The sequence below is a fragment of the Sporothrix brasiliensis genome (assembly GCF_000820605.1).
Source record: "Sporothrix brasiliensis 5110 chromosome Unknown Cont22, whole genome shotgun sequence".
Classification (NCBI taxonomy): domain Eukaryota; kingdom Fungi; phylum Ascomycota; class Sordariomycetes; order Ophiostomatales; family Ophiostomataceae; genus Sporothrix; species Sporothrix brasiliensis.
The window spans coordinates 1,587,449-1,601,343 of record NW_024467141.1 but is presented as its reverse complement, the minus strand read 5'-3'; the positions used below and the strand labels follow the sequence as shown (position 1 = coordinate 1,601,343).

Sequence of the window (13,895 nt, the reverse complement as noted above, 5' to 3'; positions counted from 1 at the left end):
CATACTGGGCCGAGGGAACCATTCGAAGAAAAGTTACAAAACAAAAAACGTACGCTATGTATACAAAACTCTACAAAACCACCTTTATCCTACCTTTCTCTGTACACTCCTCTCCTCTTCCCATTTCGCTTCTTTTTTGGTTCTGTCTTTTTCTTCTGGTTTCTACCACTTCCTGATTTTGTGAACGGTCTTCAACGCCGGCGTTTTGGTTGACATCCGATTTTGGTCTTTGCTTTGGTTCCATATTATTGTCTCATTGTCTCATTTGCACTTCCTTTTCCTAAGCCTCTTCTCTCCGCTGCGGCCATTGTCCTTTTTTCTTCTTTTACGACCTTTCATTCAACCATAGGTCACTTGTTCTACAGTGGAATCTACATTGTCGTTCTCATGGGCACATTCATTACAGGCCTTCAAATATTCATCAAAATCGGCCGTGATACATTTATTCGAATTACTGCTTTTATACCAAAAGCCATCAAGCTCCCACCCGCCAACGAATATTCTTTTGGACTCCCAATTTCCATTAGAAATATACGGCTCTGGATACGTCGACAAAGTGAACGGAGAAGAAACTAGCAATAGTAGGTGACTCGTAAAAGAAGAGAAGAAAAGACGACAAGGATACCCTTTTCATAACCCCCACCTCTGATATCTTTCCGGGCCAGTTTAGGCGCCGTACCAGCCGCCAGCTCTCCAGCAAGCCGTCGCACTGGGACCATTGGAAATAGTGCTGTACTGTGTTTGACTACAAATTGTTAGCTTGGGTTGGAATGCTTGATGATGCGTGAAGGAAAAGCAAGGCGGAAAACACGAGACGTACCCAACCCAGACAGTGCCCGGCACCCTTGTCGTCTGGTATACAATGTCGGTCTGAGTGGCAACGCCGCCGTTGCCGCCGCCGCGGGTGACCGTGACGACCGCGCCTGGCCTGCCGTTGCCGCCGTTGGCGCAGACCGTCGACGGGGAAGGCGTGATTGTAGCAGTGATGGTCCGGAAAACGACCTCGGTAGTGGTAGGCACTGGTGCAGTCGACACGCGCGTTTGCGTAACGGTGCGGGTCGTCTCGGTGATGGTGACAGTCGTAGCCATGACCGACTGCATGCTGTTCACGTCGCGCTTATCTGGAGAGGTCAGCGTGTACTCGAAAGCATGAATAAAGAAGGTGCTATAAACATACTTGATGGGTAGTGGCATGAGGCAGCGGTGGTCACGGTAGTCTGGTACTGGCTCGTCGTGACGCCATTGGTAGCCGTTCGGGTGATGGTGGTCGTGACGGTCTGCGTGCGGCCGGCCGGGTAGTTCGTGATAGTCTGTGTGACGCCATTGTTGTTGTTACAATTGGCCGTAACGGTCTGGGGGACAAGAATGAGTGTCTGGGTCTGGCCGACCGTGTTGACAATGGCTATAATTTTGTGTTTAGTATGCTAAACAGGAAATAATAGAATAAAAGCTATCTTGAAAAACTCACTCTTTGCACGCGGTGTCGTCGTGATGCCAAGGACAATCGTCGGTGTAGCCTGCAAGAAACGGTCAGTTTACGATATCCAAGGCACGGATTTTCCAATTCAATTAATAACGCACAATCACAGTCGATGTCTGCGGCACGCCAACAGTCAATGTAATGGTGCGCTGCACGGCAATCTGGTCACCGGACACGATAATTTTCCATGTGCCAGACTTCATGGCCGAGAATGGGATGCCACTGATGTTTGTTAGCCAGGGCGCACAAAATCTTCTAATATCAAATAGGCAGGCCTTACCATGTCGATGTCTGCTGCGTACCGGCTGGCGTTGTGCTGATTGCCGAGCAGGCGTACTGGTTGTTGTCTGTGTCGACGAGGATCGGGCTGATACTTTCCTTGCTGCAGCCCTGGAAAATGGTAATAAAGCTGAAGTACTGGTTGGATGAGCCGTCGATGTAGTAGGCGCCACCATTTGCATAGTCAACTCCGTAGCTCGAGCAGTCGGCCAGAGCGCTGGTCGTCAAGGAGAGAAGCGTGGCCGCCACGGCCAGCAGCGTCTTCATTTGTGCAACCATGTTGTGGGTAATGTAAGAAGAGCTTGTAGATTGTCGATGTTTCGTCTCTTGGTTTATTGTCTCAAACGAATGACTTGGGTGAAAGTGCCGGGGATAGAGAGACAACGCAGGTGGCGGACGCAGATATCACCAGCTTCAGAGATTACTTGGACATCGAAGGGAGCAAGGAGACAAAAGAAAGAAACTGAAAGAAGAGCAAGGGGCAATGTTGGTTTTATGGGTGATGGGGATAATAAGAGAGGAAGGCTACATGCTATATTTCCTCGACGGCCCTAAATAGTAGAAACCTAGGAGATCGGACAAAGAGACGGACAAGAGCAAAGCAGAAGATTGACAACGAGGTACCATTACGTGGAAAGGGCGATGTGTTTACCATATCGAAGGTCAATATCAATATCCGTTGGTATTCCCCATCCTAGATCCCGCCGAGCCAGGACACACTTTCTGCAAGCCAAGAAAATAGGCCTAGGGAAGAAAGCAATATAGTGCATGGCCCATGGCTGAAAGGGAGAAGGCTGGCGGAGGTGAACAATAGACGAAAGAGGCGTGATGACGGGTAGATGGGACAGGCCAAAGACGATGGGTCGTTTGAGGTGCCGGAGACGACATATACATGCAATAATAATACGACACGGGTGTGATGCCGGTCTTGTTTAATTTCTTGCATGCTGTTTCGTTTCGTTCCTTTCTTGCTGTTTTTCTTACAATCGAAATGCATCTCACACCGTGCCGTTCAGTAGGATAAGCCGTCCTAACATCTTGATGCAACTGCAAAACCTTGGTAGGAGAGGAAGTAGCTAGTATTTGGGGACATCAAAGTGGATAAGTTTTGGGCGAGGAATGTTGAGAGCCGGCTGGTTCATGCGGATCCCTAGATTGGGCTGGATTCAGGCTATGAAGATGCGGTTACCAGGAACCAAGGCTACCGCCAGGGGAAATATGCCCAGTTCCGTTCAAAAATAGGCGACCTCATATCGGAAACATAAGACGAAAAGAAGGGTTAGTGAACAAGATCTCTCAACGTGGTCGCAAATAGAGTGAAACGAAACAGAGAAGGCAGCAGAAGATGGTTGATGACGCAGAACGCGCAGACCTGGCCAAGTACCATCTCCAGAGACTGATGGATGCATTCACAGGCGTATAAGGCCACACAACTGTTAGGTTGTACGGTATACATTATGTACACGCATAGGACGGGGTGTAGCGGCAGCCGACGGGTGTGTGGGAAACGATGCACAAAAAAAGTCCGATGGGGATATGAGCATACACACCTTCATCGGCAGAGGTTTTTTTTTCCAACACTCGCTGTAAGCAGAACTCTTGAGCTTGGGAAGAGCCCGCCACGAACGACGTTGGCCTAGCCCGTGTGTCAATGTTTGTGTTCCTCTAGAATTGAGGAACGGACAAGGCACGTTGCCAACAAGGGACATCCTAGTTCATTTTTGCCGAGAGTGGTCTTTTAATAACTCCGGCCGCCGTCTTCGCGATTCGGGTGTGCGACAGCGATCGAGAGTCAGAGTGAAAACGCACAGTCGATATTCGCAGTGTCAAGATAGGGTGTCATCGCGTACATCCGACAAGAGGTGTAGAAGAGACACTGCAACGATGGTGGGGGCGTGAGGAAAGAAAAGGAGCTGGTGGACGGTAAAGGGGGTGTATCGCAGCCGGTACGATCTTAACACGCCTCCGGATAGCTACTTCGTTGTAATTTGTGTTTACAGCCTTTTGCTTTGCTTCTTGTCTTTTCGTGGAGGGAGCCTATTTCGGGTACCTGGCAGGATCATCCTGGGACCTCGCGTTGTGTTCCTCTTCCTTTGAGAATTTCAGGACTGTCAACAAGCTATTCTCAATGTGGTCAGCATATTTCTTCACGGCCAAGTCATTACGTCTCAGTTCGATGGAAGAGATTTGTAGGTATTTACCTATATTGGATGTTCCTATCTTGTCGTCCTGGCAGCCGTGTGATAGCCGTCCAGGAATCTTGTTTTTACGTCTGCTCTCTTTGTTTTCTGTGCCGTGTTGAGAATACGGTCATAAACGGGATTTGATGGGTATTTCTGTGGGAATCTGGTCGGCTCGTGTTAGTACCAGTTCTGCCAAACCGTAGATGAGGTTGGACGCCGTAATCCACCGGGTCTTCGGGCCAGACAAGTAGTCAGTAAACAATTCAGAGTGTTCTCTTTTTTAGAAAACAAAACCTTACAATGGGGACGCTGGAAGTGGCCTGAACAATTGGACTTTTAGACTGTTGTCCACCGTCGAGACACAGACTGGCCATGACGGTAGACTTAGGACCTCGACAACGCTGTCCAGCAGAACGATTGCACTCGCCCCCTTGGCACATCTAGACGCAACAGAGCTAGAAATAAAGAGACCAAAGGCGGCGCTGTCTCAATATCGTTGATATGGCCCTGAAGGACGATTGCTCCAGGATGTCCAGCCCGCCAGGCCCGTCCATCCGGGCAAAAGAGTTGAGACGGTGAAATCTCCGGCGGGCTGTATCGACACGGATAGGAGGATTAACACTTGGATCAATCGAGGTATATGTAATCGAGCCTATCAAAGTGCCAGGAAAACAGAGGCGATATGGGAGGTGGGTAAAAACGGGAGTCAGGATATTTCTCTGGCAAAAGAGGTCGAAGCTGAGGGGACCGAGATTTTTGATAGCGAGAAACTACTTGCCAATATCGCAAAATCGACTTTTTGGATATGTGCTCTTTGGCTAAGAGAAGTTGACCTTACAAAGGAAACAAAACAAGGTGAGGATTTGCAAAATAGGGGCAAAAGACACAAAATTTCAGCGTCGCAAGCGCGACCCTCAGAGAGCAACAGGTACCAAGCGTACCTTCCCTCTGGGCAAAGAAGCCCTTCCTGCCGAAAATACCTACGAGAGGAAGTCCAGACACACATTCCGCGCCTTCCTCATGAGAAGTTCCACCTCACGCTTCCCACATAACAGTGCATCGTTCTTTCCGGACCAAAATTTTGTTCAGGGTTCACACCCCCTTGCCGTTTCTGTCTGCCGTTCCAACTCTCGCTCGTCGGTCGAACAGGCCATCTATTATCCAACATGTTGGAATCACCTTGCATCTACCACTTTGTATTTAGATCAATCCGCGTATGCAAAAACACGCCAAGTCCGTCGCTAAAGACTTCTCATGTTTCTGTGGCGTGCACGGCTCCTATTTTCCCACTTTTGCGGCATTTTCTCTCCAACGCACATACGTCCGAATTTAATCTTTTTTATGTTCTTTAGATTCTCATCGGATTCGGGACATGACGGCGGAGTTTGTCCTCGTATCCTCTCTCGTTATCCCTCACAAGAGTAGACCATATCCCCGTACCGTGTACATCGACATAATTTACTACCGTCTCTGGCTATATTTTCCTCGCTGCTGTCGTCGTCATCATCGTCATCGTGGCCTCATCTCTGTCTAGTTTCACTAACAGTGTGGTTTGCATGTATGTCCCACTTGTTCTCGTCTTCCTCGACCCCCCAAACAGCATCACACACAATACCGTTTACCAGGAGTACGGTAGGTTTAACTCTCGGAGAGAAACGTGCAAGCGAAAAAACTGCGTGAGGTGTGAAGTATCAATATAATAATGAAGCTTGCCTTGTGTATTTACATGACCGTATCCTTTACCTCCCCCGGTCAATAAATGCACGCCGTGCTTAGAGTTGGGGTAGGCCGAAATATAAGTATAAAATACACAGAATAATCACTAACAAGTAACTTCACCAGCCTTCTGCATTTTTTTTGTTTCTTGGACGCTGGATGCTATCTGTTGGTCGACAGGTCAAATCTAAGATATTGGCCCCAGATTTGCCTCCTGTTGTCAAAATAAGCTACCCTGGTATATCCCATTTTTGTGTCCCCGGATTTTTTATTCTTGCCTATCTACTGTAGAGCTTCTCAATTTAAACAGTCCGAGGAGACACACATCCACATGTCTCCCTACAGGTTACTTTCCCAGCTCCATCCTTTGGCCCAATTCACCTCAAATTCTTCCTATGGCCATTCTTACCCCATTTTATGGCCGTTTATTTACTTTGCCCAGCATACAATGACGTAGGCAGGCTGTTAGAAAACTTGTCACCCTGTTTGAAGCTTAATGTCTAATGAGGAAGGCAGTACAGAATTGAGAATCGAAAAAAAGCAAAGGTCGATCAACGAAAGCTATCATTAGACTCCTGCCATGCAGCATTTACGCTTCCAGTGCGGAATACGGTCCGTCCATTCTAGCTTTTCCACCTCCAGGCCTGCTCTATTCTGGAAAGCGCTTCCGAAGCTACTGGGAAGGCAATATAAACATAAATATAGCAGCACAACTCATGATGTGAACACTATGCGACTCAGTCTGTGAAGTGGGCTTGGACCCTGAAATTCCAGATCGCTCGATCCTGTATTTTACACAGAATTTTTGGATTCGTTCAAACCCAGTGCACCAAACGCTCGCTACCCATTCATACACAAATTAGATCTTGAAGTAAATAAAGAGGAGACAACGAAACGGGAACCAGGAAAGGCACCCCCCTCAGAACACAGGAGGCAATATCAGCCCGTTCCTCGTCTATAGAGGGAGGGAGGGAGGGAGCTCATAGCTTCGACCAGAGACCGGGTGATGATGATGACGAGGAGGAGGAGGGAGACAAAGCTGCGACTGTTGACGGGACGCGCACTACAACTGAGCTCGTTCCCTCGGCATCAGCCGCGCCGCTGTCCAACACCACCTCCTGGCAGTCCTCGGGCCCCACACCGTTGGCAAACTGGAAGACGAAGAAAGGCAGCGATGTGCCGGCGGCGCCCAGCGCGGCCATGGGGGCATGCCATGTCGCGGCGCCGTAGGTGACGGCCTGGTCGCCGCGAGCCACAAAGGCACGCAGGCCGCGGACGTCTGGCGGGTTGTTGCGGGTCGCATCCGGCAACGTAGGCGCCACAATCACCAGGTAGCGGGTATCCGCGGCCGAGTGCTGCGACAGCGGCACGAAGGTCTGGGTGGTGTAGGGGTGGCGCTCCAGAATGGTCACGGGAAACCGGCCGCCCTCCAGCAGTGTACGGGCCCCGCAGACAAACATGCTGGCCAGAGGCTCGGATGGCATACCGCTCGGTGCCTTGCCCGAGGCATAGCGGTCGGCGAGCCCAGAGACGCGCTGGTACTTGATGGCAGAGCCCTGGTTGGCGGACACGGGATGGTGCAGATAGCCTGCGCCGGAGGATCCAAACGCTTTCGCAAACTGCGACGGATGCACGTCAGGGCGCGGGTTCTCAATAACGTCGCCAAACGGCGCAAATGCGGCGGCCGTCAGCGGCTCGGCGGGCACGGCCAGCCGCAGCGCCGCAACGTCGAGCCTGTCAGGCATGGGAAAGATATGCTGTGGAGGGAGGTGGCAAGACACAGATGACGTCGCACGTATTAGCCGTCCCGGCTGGAGCACCCAGGCTGCTGGATTTCTCAATCGGTTTCCGTCCCGTGGATTGTTTCGTCTCGTCTTCTGCGTCGCCTCGTTTCGTCCGTTCTTTCGAGATTAGCCTCTGTCAAATTTGTGCCAGAAAAGTAGCCTGTTTCGTCCCAAATGTCGTTGAGTCTGCCAAAATGCGAATTTTTGGCGATGCTTCTCCCGTCGTCGATCAATACGACATATCCGGCTACCCTATGTGCTGGCTGCGTTGTTTGCGTCCCGCTTTGAAATAATTAGATGGGAAACGTCGGGTGCCACGGAAAAAGCACCAACCGGTGGTCGCCCCAACTCAGTAGTAGAATCACTTACTTGGGAAACAACTCCGTTTTAGGCAATTACCGAGGCTCGCTCTTTCCTTAAGAGAAAAAAAAAAAAAAAAAATTTGATCAAGTCATTATTTGTTAAAAGATAATATAGTAATACCCTTCTACGAGTGCTACCTGTCTTTATTTGTTATTCTCGAATGTTTTTCCTGTTTTTTTTGTTATTATTCTTATTTAGGACAAACCCCTACCGCAATAAAGTGCATCAAGTGTCAAACGCAGTAATGGGGCAAAAGGTTATATGTGGGAGCAGCAAGGCAAGAATGATCGTCACTCTTTCCTAAATGATGTGACCACCTTACTGGGAATGAGGCCCCTATTCTAAATCCAAGAGGAATTGTCGTAGTCCTGTATTCATTCGTAACGGTTCGATTCAATCCGAATGAAACAACACCAACCTGGTTAAAAGAACAAACCGAATTGAATGAAGGATGCCCCTCGAGACAGCAAGAGGAAGCCCCTGCATCACGTCTTGTTTGAAGGGCAGGATGGCTTGCCGGAACGGATAGAAGAAGCTCTACTGTGTGCTTTCGTGAGAAAGAAACTGTCAGACACTGACTTGAAGATGAAGTTGCTCGCCTCTCTGGCCAGACGACAAGTTGCATGCGTCTCTGCGACTCCCCGCAAGCACGATAGATCGAAGACGACATGCCTTTCCATGTGAGCCCCTGGAAAGCTCTTTGCCTGTACCGTTTTCGAAGATGCCTACTGACGATGAGCAGAATCGACTCCAGGCAAATACATCACACGTCGCCGGCCACGTATTGCTCATGACATAACATTCGGAAGTGTTGGGGATTGTCTTCACCGACACAATCGTGATGATGCGAGGAGGCATCGGCCAATTTTCTCACCGGCTCGACATCCGTGATAATGTCATCATTGTTACGCCGAATACGCATCCCAACGAAACGTCTGTCCTCTTCCTTCTCTTCTTCCTGTGCATCGCCGTCGTCGTCCTCGCGTTCGTTGCACTGCTTTGCATCAGCTGCCGGGTGAGGAAGATAAATAAGCACAGCAACTTGCAAGACTCGCCGTTGCAACCCCCCCACGTGGTGCCAGGCAGCAGTCCCCAACTGCAGGTCACGTCTGCTACCGTCGCCATCACTGCACCGGTCCCCGCTCGGCTGAAGCGGCCTAAACCGATGATGCCTAAGTCGATGACGAGGCGTGACGAGGTGCGTGGCCAGCGCCGACAACGATACGACTATAGCGATCTGCGAGCCATGCACGCCATTCACGCTTACGAAGGACATTACGCCAGGGAAAATCGAAAGGATCACGAAAGGGCGCGAGGCTTGACAATAAACGGCACTTAGCGACCACGAGCAGGCAAGGCTATCGATGTTGCAGAGGGTTTGACGCTTGGCAGCTTAAGACAAACCGCTTGAAAAAGGATTTTTTTTTGGTCTCCATGATGCCTGCCGACACCGGTGTGGCTTGGGACATGTTAACATGCACAAACGGAGGAAGGTACCCCAGATTGTATCCCCGAGATGGGTAAAGCCAATAAGAAGCGTCGGCGGTATGACTCTTAGTCCAGGCCGAAGAGGTTTTCATAAGACGGAGCCTTTGATGAAGAATGCCGCTTACAGCAGTACGATCGTCCCGTTGACGTGGACGCCGCGAATCCATTTGTTCAAAACTCCGGGCTCATTTCTCACATCGACATTTCCCTCCTTTGCATTTTGTTGAGCTTTTGAGGACCATGAGATCTGATCAACAGCAGACAATGTTTGCGAAGGCACCAGAATTCACCGTTAAAACGAAACCCAGTAGTGGGACGCGTGCAAACACGACAGTGGAGCTGCCTAACGCAGCGAGAGATTTCAGCACGTTGGCGTTCTGGGGCCATTGACCAGGATCCAGTCGTCTCGCTCTGAACCTTCCTCAAGTCTCCTTCCAAGTCCGATACCACTCCGGAGCAGAGATCAGCAAGCGGGGCTCCCTGCCGTGCGCGCCATGGCCCTAAGCTCTAGCATGTGTATCGCTCTTTTTTTCTCTTTTTCTCTTGGGTGTGACACGACACGAGCCGCATGTATGAGAAAAAAAAGTAAGAAGACGGAGAAAATATGAATTGGATAAAAGAAATATACAAGTATGCAGACAGTCGCGAATTCAAGACGCTATGAACTGTGGTTCTGCTCGTGAAGCTTAGAACCATTGTGACAATTGCTTCTTCCCCTCGTGAACTACGACAACAGCACTGTCTCCGCGACGATACATATATGAGCATAGCTTCCTTGTAAGAGTCTACCGCCGACTTGAACCTGCTCACAATGGCCGCTCTTGTCCCAACCGACGCAAGAAACCAGCTCCAGGACCTATCGGGCATCGTCATCCAACCCGGGGAAAATCCCTACGTAGCCCTCATCAACGCCTGCGACAACGACCCGGCCAAGATCCAGAAGCTCTACGAGACGCACCGCACGCTGCGCAACCAGCAGCAGCGCGCAAAATTTCTGGATCCGGCCTTTACAGAGGTCCTGGTCGACCCGTTCCTTATCCGCATCGAAAACCCCAGCATTGATCCCTCCTTTGCCGACCCGCGGCATGGCCTTGTATTCTGGGCCCGCCCTCCAGAGCACGTCCTGCAGCTCACCGCCCATGTGCAGAGCCTCCTCCAGAAGGCCGGCCCCCGTGGGCTGTGGCTCATGCCCACGAACCGCCAGCACATGACGGCCCTCGAAATCACCCACTCCAAGACGCCCGCGGAGGCGTTTGCCGTCGTCGACAAAATGGCCAAGTCCATGACGCAGGCGACGGCGGACGACGGCAGCCTCACCGCGGAGTCGGGCATTGCTTCGATTGTCAACTACCCCTATGCGCACCGCGCGCGCCTCGTCAAGCCCATGCTCTCGTACGACCTGTCCGCCGTGGCGTTGTCCTTTGTGCCGGCTGCCGGCGAACCCAGGGCCTCGCCGGCGCCTATCCCGCCGGCGCAAAACACCGCTGTTGATGCTGTTGGCGATGCCTACACATACCACCATCTGCGGCGCGACCTGTTTGACCGCGCCCAGGCCACGGGGGTCGAGGTGGCATCGCGGTACGTTGTGCCCAGCGCGCATATTACGCTGGGTCGGTTCATTGGACAGGACGATCATGCCACGCCCGAGGCGCGCCAGGCGTGGGTGGACACGCTGGACGAGATCAATGCGTGGCTGGAGAAGGAGGTATGGGACAAGGTGTGGGAGCTGTCGGAGACGGACAGCGATATCGCGGGAGTGAGCGGCTACCGGAAGCCTGACCTGCCGCCCCCGCACCGCCGGCTGGTGGGTGAGTGGGTGGTCGGGCAGGAGCGCGGGCTTGATGCGCGGACGGGTGCTCTGTGGTACGGCGGAGGCCGGAGCGTCATGGTCGGACAGGGCTTCTGAAGCCAGGGCCGCACTACCACCGTGGTAGATGCGAGTTATTTCCCCAAACCGTACACCCCTGAGGTGGAATAGACAGATCGACGGAGGAGCTAGAGAGTTATGAAGGATAGACGCAGTGCGAGTCTAGTCAAAAAAAAAAAAAAAAAAAAGCGACAATCGGACCGTCAGTCGCAGAAACGTACGTAAATTTTCAAGTGTTTTTATTCGTTTTTATTTCTGTCTTTGTTATTTTTGGTTGTTTTTATGTTTCGTAGCCCGTGTACATTACAAAAGAACAAAACAATTGTAATGGGAAGAAAAGATACAGACCGGACACACGAAATCCCAAATCCTCGCGACCCTGTCCCATACCAATTTTTTTTTGTGCTTGGCTATGTTCGTGTCCCCAAGGGTGCTCCCGTAAAAAAGAAAAAGAACACCAATGATGCCCATCCCCGTTGCAAGAATGCAATAGCAAGAAAACAGAAAGGAAGGCTGTCATGAGTAAACCCGTTCGGTTTATTTGCGCGGCCCTCTGCCGAAATGTGTGTAACCTTGAAGAGTCATTGGCGAGGGTTCGTGAAACTCGGTCGGTTCTGGGCGAGTTTACGGGATCGGAAGAGCGAGCAAGCGGAGAGTTTGTGTATGTGTGACAAGCAAGAAGAAAGGCAATTCTACTGCTGTCGAGTATCTCCTCAGGGTGCGCGCATTATTGTGGCGCGCACGAGAGAGGGCGGGCGGGAGAAAAAAGAGGAATAGACAAAAGCAAAAAGGCGTGAATGCAGGGAGACAAATGCAAAAGAACAAGAAAGGTTGGCAGCAGGCGATCCGTTTAGAACACCAGAGCGGCACCCTTTGTCTTCTTGTCACCACTGGAAATGTTTGTTAGCGAAGCGGTTCTCGAAATGAGTGAGGCGAAGAGTATGAACGTACCCGAGCTCGAAGTGCTTGGTGCGCTTCAGCGGCAGCTGCTTCTTGGACTTGCATGATGTGCACTCGAGACGCAGCACGATCTTCTTGGTTGTCTTCGCCTTTTTGTGGAAAATCTGCTTCGTCTGACCACCGTAACCAGACTGCTTACGGTCGTAACGACGCTTACCCTGCGCGAACAGGCTGGCCTTGCCCGTCTTGTACTGGGTCACCTTGTCTGTTCTATGTTAGCCTTCCGACGCTATGCCGCTATCTGTTGTCGACTTGCATCCCTTTCCATCCGGCACTTGGTAGGACTCGGTGGGGCTTGCTTCCATCGTCGTCCATACGTCGAGTCGTCGGGTTCTCTTGAAGATATCAACAGTGGCGGGAGCCCCTCATTTGACGCTTCAAGTCCTCGCCGCCAGACTGTCCTCCGATGTCGTGTGCCGTCGGTGTCCTCCTTATGCCAGATGGGATGCGTGTCTTTCGTCTTAGGAAAACATAATATACGTACGCTGGGTGTGCTTGCGGCACTCCTTGCCCTTGCCTGTACAAGAAAAATCACAGGTTAATATCCAAATCTCTCTGTCGATAAACAATTTGTCGGTCGAGAAGGGGAGAGGGAGGGAACGGTGGGAGTTCATATTCAGTCGTCGGTGTTCGAAAAGGGAATGTGAACGCACAGTAGGTCTTTCTCGTCTCTATACACGAAACATAGTTAGCAATCTAATCTTTCAACATTGTCATGGCCACGACCTCTTCAAAGCCTTGATCTTCCTTCCCGTTGCCAGCATTGCCAACCGGCACTACCGTCACCGTCGCCGCTATCCGTCCCACGCATCGTAGTTTGACAAAACCTCGACTTGGACGATTATGGTTTCATTCGCGACTGGGCGGGGTTGGCGGTTTCGGTGACGGCTTGCTGGCTGTATATTCTGTCCTTCGTCCTTCTCGTGTGCTTTGGATTGCCGTTTCAACTACTTACTCGGAATGTTGACCATCTTGGCGGTTGTTACTCGGCTGGAGTCGTTGTCGTTGGGTGTGATGTGATGGTCGTGAAGTGTCGATTTTGCGGGAGTGCAAAAGAAGCCTACTGATGCTGGACATAGAGGGTTTTTTTCGCACACAGTATCTAATTTTTCCGAACTAAAAAAAGTTTGTGCGTTCCGGCAGCCCCAAAGAAAAAAGAGGGGAGTGGGAGGGAAGAAAATATTATTGTGGCGCAGGGCGCAACCGCCACATTCGAAAGTTTACGTAATACAGTGTCCTTTACAGTGCTAATTATATTCATTATATTACACACTGTTAAGTCTGTCTAGACAACTATCAGGCCGTCCTCAAAAATGAATTTCCCCACATCTTTTCACCTGCATGTTTTATTCCTCATGTTGATTGCCGTTGATCGCAGATGTCATGCCCTCGCATTTGTCCGGAATTATCTACACGACACGCAATTTCGGGTTTTTGTCACATTTGTCTTCCACAAAGTGTCAGCGGATATCAGCGGCCGTGCTTTACCGGCAGGCCGGCTCCTTCCTCTTGGGAGGCAGCTTAGCAGGCTGGCAGGATTCCTGCCGTAAATTCAACCGTCTGGCCCTGAAGATTTGCTCTAGTAGTCTCAACAGCCTTGTAGAAGTTGTCAACACTGCATCGTAGTTGACCCTGTGGATGTTGCAATGGTTGACGTCTGCGACTGGCTACATTTTGATAGAAAGCAGTCCACCACACCCTTAAAACGGTCGTGTCTTACGACGCGCAATTTTGGGAAGTCCGAGCGGTGCCATGGTCTCCCATCACGGTCTGGA

The 13,895-nt window shown here is 50.9% G+C and overlaps 5 protein-coding genes across 5 annotated transcripts; 2 read left to right on the top strand and 3 right to left on the bottom strand.

The window, feature by feature from the left end:
• Window positions 1-666: 666 nt before the first annotated feature.
• SPBR_08463 (uncharacterized protein) lies at window positions 667-2,038 on the bottom strand (the record flags this gene model as incomplete). Its single annotated transcript, XM_040766701.1, has 6 exons — window positions 667-709; window positions 821-1,121; window positions 1,178-1,402; window positions 1,469-1,517; window positions 1,582-1,702; window positions 1,761-2,038. The coding sequence occupies 6 exons, from the start codon at window positions 2,036-2,038 to the stop codon at window positions 667-669; spliced, it is 1,017 nt and encodes a 338-aa protein (XP_040614727.1).
• Window positions 2,039-6,638: 4,600 nt separating this feature from the next.
• On the bottom strand, window positions 6,639-7,403 carry SPBR_08666 (ureidoglycolate hydrolase; the record flags this gene model as incomplete). The annotated part of the gene is made up of 1 exon (XM_040766904.1): window positions 6,639-7,403. One exon carries the CDS (start codon window positions 7,401-7,403, stop codon window positions 6,639-6,641), a length of 765 nt encoding a protein of 254 aa, XP_040614726.1.
• Window positions 7,404-8,649: 1,246 nt separating this feature from the next.
• Window positions 8,650-9,144, top strand: SPBR_08908 (uncharacterized protein; the record flags this gene model as incomplete). Its single annotated transcript, XM_040767034.1, has 1 exon — window positions 8,650-9,144. The coding sequence occupies one exon, from the start codon at window positions 8,650-8,652 to the stop codon at window positions 9,142-9,144; it is 495 nt and encodes a 164-aa protein (XP_040614725.1).
• A 960-nt stretch (window positions 9,145-10,104) lies between these two features.
• SPBR_08552 (uncharacterized protein) lies at window positions 10,105-11,199 on the top strand (the record flags this gene model as incomplete). The annotated part of the gene is made up of 1 exon (XM_040766790.1): window positions 10,105-11,199. One exon carries the CDS (start codon window positions 10,105-10,107, stop codon window positions 11,197-11,199), a length of 1,095 nt encoding a protein of 364 aa, XP_040614724.1.
• An 811-nt stretch (window positions 11,200-12,010) lies between these two features.
• SPBR_08559 (large subunit ribosomal protein L44e) lies at window positions 12,011-13,091 on the bottom strand (the record flags this gene model as incomplete). Its single annotated transcript, XM_040766797.1, has 4 exons — window positions 12,011-12,050; window positions 12,112-12,325; window positions 12,605-12,637; window positions 13,076-13,091. 4 exons carry the CDS (start codon window positions 13,089-13,091, stop codon window positions 12,011-12,013), a joined length of 303 nt encoding a protein of 100 aa, XP_040614723.1.
• Window positions 13,092-13,895: the final 804 nt, after the last annotated feature.